Raw genomic sequence first — 2,500 nt, 5'->3', positions numbered from 1 at the left:
TGCCAGTTTATATATTCCACTTGTGTGACCATATTTTGGGATGTGAAAACCAGGACATGTTACCATGATGTAAATGCCTAACCTCCTGTCCACGCGTGCTTATGGTCTCATGCTGCGCTGACGCCCTAATGTCCCCGCTGCCAGCCTAAGCACAACAACTTTTGGGGAACTTTTCCCCATTTAACATTCCACTTACAAATAAAAAAATCTCCTTGGAAATGTGCTTTTGTGAGGTATGGATAATACCTCTACGTCAACGAGGAGTTACCTCGCATCTCAAGGCTGTGGGCACGAGACAAGGACAGGAGGTTAGTAGGGGTGCACCGATACCACTTTTTTGAAAACCGATACAAGTACGAGTACATTAATGTGTGTACTTGCCGATACCGAGTACCGATACCGATACCTTTTACCACCAAAATACAATAAAAATAAATGCATGGCCTTGTTTTTTTCCACCCGTGATATTTTTATTGTCCATTTCCATGTAGATTTAAATGTTAGTAAATGTATGAGGTGGCACTTTTTTCCATGCTGCTTTCAAGTCCACAGAACGTGACAAGATTTTGCTTTTTTTGTGTAATAGCAGTATCGTTCCTGGTATCGGCAAGTGCTTGACGAGTACGAGTACGAGTACAATGAGCAGTATCGGGTGCCGATACCGATACCAGTATAGACAATGAGATGGGCACTCGGACCTTGTGAACCTGGGGCGTAAAACCCCAGACATGCCTGAGGGAACCGTGGGCGGGGTATGGCATACCTTGGCAGCGGATTGGCTGGTGGACGGAGGAGGGGGCAGGCTCAGGTCAAATAGGATGTCGTCTCCCTCGCTGAAGCCCCGCCCCAGAGTGGGTGTGGTCGGATTAGACGAGGGCCGGCCCTGTGGCAATGGGAGGGGCTTCTGGGATGGACCTGATACTCCATTGGCTGGTGATTTAGATGGGAGGGGTTTCTGAGGTGGAGTTGCTACGCCATTGGATGGTGACTTAGTGGCTAAAGCCTTGCCAGTGTTCTGCAACACCCTGTCAAAACAAATAAACAAACACGACAGCAATGCTGTTATATAATATGATATAATATGATATAATACAATATAATATAATATAATACAATATAATATAATATAATATAATATAATATAATATAATATAATATAATATAATATAATATAATATAATATATTAAATGACCAAGCATGAGAGCAATGCTGTGAATTACACGGCTGTGGATTGCTGACAGGTCGACACAAGAACTTATGAGCATATGCAATAATAAAGTTAATATTTTATAGATTATATGGTAACACTTTACTTTATATCACCTTATATCTCTCATGATAAGAATCACACAAACACACATCAACACTAAAAAATAAACAAGAATATAGTATTATAGAGCATGTGCAATAATATAGTGCATCATTCATATAACAATGTTAATATAACATACTGTGTACTTCATAACTCCTGCTAAGAACATCAATACCGTACTAAAAAAAAATACATTTGCCAAACACACACAAACTTTCAGACACTAACACATACGAGAAACACAAATGCATCTACTGTTCACACATTCAAACACACACACACACACACACACACAACCCCCTTACCTTGGCTGTATCTCTTGCGCTCTCTTCAGGCGACTGAGGCGACTGAGGCGACAAACAAACACACACACACACACACACACACCTTACCTTGGCTGTATCTCTTGCGCTCTCTTCAGGCACCTGAGGTGACACACACACACACACACACACACACACACACACACACACACACACACACACACACACACACACACACACACACACACACACACACACACACACACACATCTACTCCTCCTCCTGCCCCTACCTCTGCTGTATCTCTTGCGCCCTCTTGAGGCGGCCGAGGGATCTCTGCTGGTGCAGGGCCTTCTGCTGCTTCAGGAGATCTGTTGCTGTGACCGACTGCACAGGGGCAGCACCAGGAGCTGACACACACACACACACACACACACACACACACACACACACACACACACACACACACACACACACACACACACACACACACACACACACACACACACACACACACACACACACACACACATTGATGTTGATGGTAATAATACACTGCGATTACTATAATTATTACAATACAGTTTTATTTTGTTCATCCCTTATAGACATTCTTAGTTACATTATTTTGTAATAAATAACATTCTTCACAAAAATCAGTTGTTTATTATTACTGTCTCAACGGTATGCACCTTTAGCCTGCACGTGTCCCAGGTGTTTCTTGATGTTGAGGGCCCCCGGCGTTGGCATGGAGATGAGATCCTTAAACTCATCAGAACAGCCAGACACCTCACTGGACTGAAGACCTGATGAAGACACACACACACACACACACACACACACACACACACTTGTTATTACAGAACAGCCAGACACCTCACTGGACTGAAGACCTGGGGAGGACACACACACACACACACACAC

At 43.3% G+C, this 2,500-nt stretch overlaps 1 protein-coding gene across 1 annotated transcript in view; it reads right to left on the bottom strand.

Annotated features, from left to right (window-relative positions):
- Positions 1-2,500, bottom strand: part of mcm10 (minichromosome maintenance 10 replication initiation factor) — a 23,149-nt gene that overhangs the window by 12,824 nt on the left and 7,825 nt on the right. The window contains exons 10-12 of the mRNA XM_063217783.1: positions 2,269-2,382; positions 1,869-1,986; positions 764-1,025 (exon numbers count right to left, since the gene is read on the bottom strand). Of these exons, the coding sequence (XP_063073853.1) occupies positions 764-1,025; positions 1,869-1,986; positions 2,269-2,382 (494 nt within the window). The remainder of the gene's footprint in view (positions 1-763; positions 1,026-1,868; positions 1,987-2,268; positions 2,383-2,500) is intronic.

This window comes from Engraulis encrasicolus, chromosome 15 (genome assembly GCF_034702125.1).
Source record: "Engraulis encrasicolus isolate BLACKSEA-1 chromosome 15, IST_EnEncr_1.0, whole genome shotgun sequence".
NCBI lineage: Eukaryota > Metazoa > Chordata > Actinopteri > Clupeiformes > Engraulidae > Engraulis > Engraulis encrasicolus.
The sequence above is the reverse complement of the archived record's forward strand: the minus strand, read 5'-3'. Positions and strand labels throughout refer to the sequence as shown.